At 40.2% G+C, this 2,780-nt stretch overlaps 1 protein-coding gene across 1 annotated transcript; it reads right to left on the reverse strand.

Annotated features, from left to right (window-relative positions):
* Positions 1-443: 443 nt before the first annotated feature.
* Positions 444-2,021, reverse strand: LOC125905579 (cocaine- and amphetamine-regulated transcript protein-like). The gene is made up of 3 exons (XM_049603643.1): positions 1,693-2,021; positions 1,197-1,280; positions 444-1,092 (listed from the first exon to the last, which is right to left on the reverse strand). The coding sequence occupies exons 1-3, from the start codon at positions 1,882-1,884 to the stop codon at positions 985-987; spliced, it is 384 nt and encodes a 127-aa protein (XP_049459600.1). The 5' UTR covers positions 1,885-2,021; the 3' UTR covers positions 444-984.
* Positions 2,022-2,780: the final 759 nt, after the last annotated feature.

A 2,780-nucleotide genomic window follows, 5' to 3' on the forward strand; every position in this document is an offset into this window, starting at 1 on the left:
TACAAGCTGGAGGCTTAAGTTCCTGTATTACAGTTATTTAAATTGAATATTGGACCCCAATTGGCATCAAAGCTGCGACATCACAAATGTTTAGTGCTTGTACGTACATGTGTTCAACTTAGATTAATGGTGACACTTCTGCAGATGAGTGTGAAAATAAACATTCATCATGGTGAAGCTCAAACAAATGTTTGCAAAGTGACATATTTTTAAGAGGAGAGGGACTTTAAGTTGAAACTGCCAAACACATCTGTGCATATTTTTACATTAAAGTTTAAATAAGAGGTTGTTTGTATAGGTGTCATGAAGTAAATATATATTGTTCTCTCTGGCTAAATCTAAATTCATATGCTGCATGTTAATCTACCCCCCCCCCCCCCCCCCCCCAGGCGTGACGTTACACATCGCAATCACGGCCACGTCATTGTCCAAATATTGAGCATCTTCATCTAAGAAATAAATATCTTTTTTAAAAAAAAGAATCAAAACATCTGCTTGAAGGGGTTTCAAGTGCACTGGCAAAAATAAGGTGCAGTCACTCCATTGCTTTACAAACATTATAATTATTATTATCATTATCATTATTATTATTATTATTATTATTATCATTATCAGGGTTTCATAGACAAACATTCATCTGAAACAAAATAACAGAAGTTCAAAAGAGATATTTTGGACTAAGAATCACTGTATTCCCGCAATATTGCGGTGAAGACTTTATGGTGTGTATGTGGTCCTGGGGGAGTTGATTGTGCATTGTGGGTTAGATCTCGGCTGCTATCACAACAATGATCCTAGGGGGTTCCTACTTAAAGTGGTTTTGAATAGGCTATTTACAGGAACTTTATGGTTCTTTACAAGATTATTATCGTATTATCGTCTGCTCATTCGTTATCATTATACACAGCATAACAGTAATTACATAGAAATCGAGTGACAGTTTTTTTCTCTCCATCTCAGTGATATATTTAGATCCGGCCAGGCTCATAAGCACTTCAGCAGAAAAAAATTGCAGAAAGCTCCCCGGGGACAGTCGCACATCTTGCCGATCCGAGCGCCTTTCCTCACGGCGCACTGCTCCCCGATATCACACTGAGGGAGGAGCAACAACATCAGAGGTTTGCTTCGTTTCTCCCTGCTGCAACATAGAGCAATACAGTATAAATTAATGCAACGTGTTAAAGCATGGACAATACCGTTGGGACTTGGCCAAATTTCTTTTCCCATAAAGGCAGTCGTTTAGCCTGCAGCTTTTCGAGAACTTCTTGGAGAGCTCCGAGCTGTCAGGAAACACATTTTACAAAGTGCTTCATGAGTGTGCATTTGTCATTGTAGCAACGAACAAACACATAGAAACAGTGTGAGTAATAGCAAAGGGATTATACAAGTAAAATAAGTGCTTTGGCAATATAATAGTCACATTAAGCAGTTATATAGTTTTAAATGATCAAAAGTCAAGATAAAATCTTAAATACATGCATTTCTAAATTGATTTTGGTGAATTTTACGGTGGACATATTTTAGTCTTAACACAACAAAACTGACATTTAAAGTAATGTGCAGAAGATATTTATAAAGAATACAATTTGATTTATAGAATGACGAAACTTTTTTGTTGCTGTTGTACAAAGATTCAAAGTTGCTCGTCTGTCTCCATGTACGCAGTGCAGCACAAGTGAAGTAAAAGCTTACCAGCTGCTCCTCACTGGTCAGGTTCGGATCTTTAGGATAGAAGTCCCGCAGGGCTCTGGGGCTCAGCATCTCTTGGGACTCGGTGTCCAACACTTCGGCTCTAGCGGCACTGGAGAGCAGCAGTAGCGCGCAGAGAAGCACCCCGCCGAGCAGTCTGGGGGTGGTCTGCATGGTCCCGACCCGCAGCAGCATGTGGCCCTGTCCACGTCTCAAATAGCCGCTCCCCCGCTCCAAACACCTTTTTATCCGATTCCTGCTATCTGCTTGCCCCACCTTATCCTTTGATCATTTTTTTCCTTTGGTCATGCGTAACAGCTGCTTTGAGTGAGTCATCCCGTAAAAGTTGCTGGGCAAAACGTGCCACAAAAGTCAACGACAACAGCAGCGCTGATTTCTTGTTAGTTGGATGGAGAATGATGGGGTAACCAGATATAGTATTGTATAGTATAGTACTATACATGCACACACACACACACACACACACCACACACACACACGTATGTACGTGTGTGTGTGTGTGTGTGTGTGTGTGTGTGTACATATATGCTGTAGCAGTTATTGTATTCTTAATCCTGTGCATAATTTATCTCCAGGTTCACTGCATTGATCACTTGTTTCAGAACCGCCTGTTTTGGGTCCATCAGCAGAGACGAAGATGGAAGAGCAGGAAGCTTTGATTGTGCTTGAGGCTGCATGACTCATGTTTCTCTCTCCCCACTTTTAATGACTGAGACACCAGTTTCCTATTTCATTCACAACAGCAGGCTATTTCATTCACAACCACAACTATGTTGGTTTATGTGTGATATCCCTCAGAGTTGGGCCGAAACACCTCACCTCTCTAATCTGTTTCTCTGGTAATGTTGCTGTCACATTCACTGAGGACATTAGGGGATTTGGCTCAATCTGTGAACTCTCAAGCGTGAATAACAACCATTAAGATAAACAAATTATTTTGAATTATTATTATTTTGAACTGGCTGAGTCAACACTCAAAGAAAAACCACATAATCCTCAGAATTACGAACTGGTAGAACAAACATAGAAAGTCCAAATATCCATATTTTGTTTAAAACTTGTGATGACTT

This window comes from Epinephelus fuscoguttatus, linkage group LG2, assembly GCF_011397635.1.
Source record: "Epinephelus fuscoguttatus linkage group LG2, E.fuscoguttatus.final_Chr_v1".
NCBI lineage: Eukaryota > Metazoa > Chordata > Actinopteri > Perciformes > Serranidae > Epinephelus > Epinephelus fuscoguttatus.

Excerpts from the sequence above, each read along its gene's own strand:
- LOC125905579 (XM_049603643.1), bottom strand. The coding sequence starts at position 1,884 with ATGCTGCTGCGGGTCGGGACCATGCAGACCACCCCCAGACTGCTCGGC. Across the intron at positions 1,281-1,692 it reads TGACCAGTGAGGAGCAGCTG|CTCGGAGCTCTCCAAGAAGT; the intron begins GTAAGCTTTTAC and ends GTTTCCTGACAG. Across the intron at positions 1,093-1,196 it reads AATTTGGCCAAGTCCCAACG|TGTGATATCGGGGAGCAGTG; the intron begins GTATTGTCCATG and ends CTCCTCCCTCAG.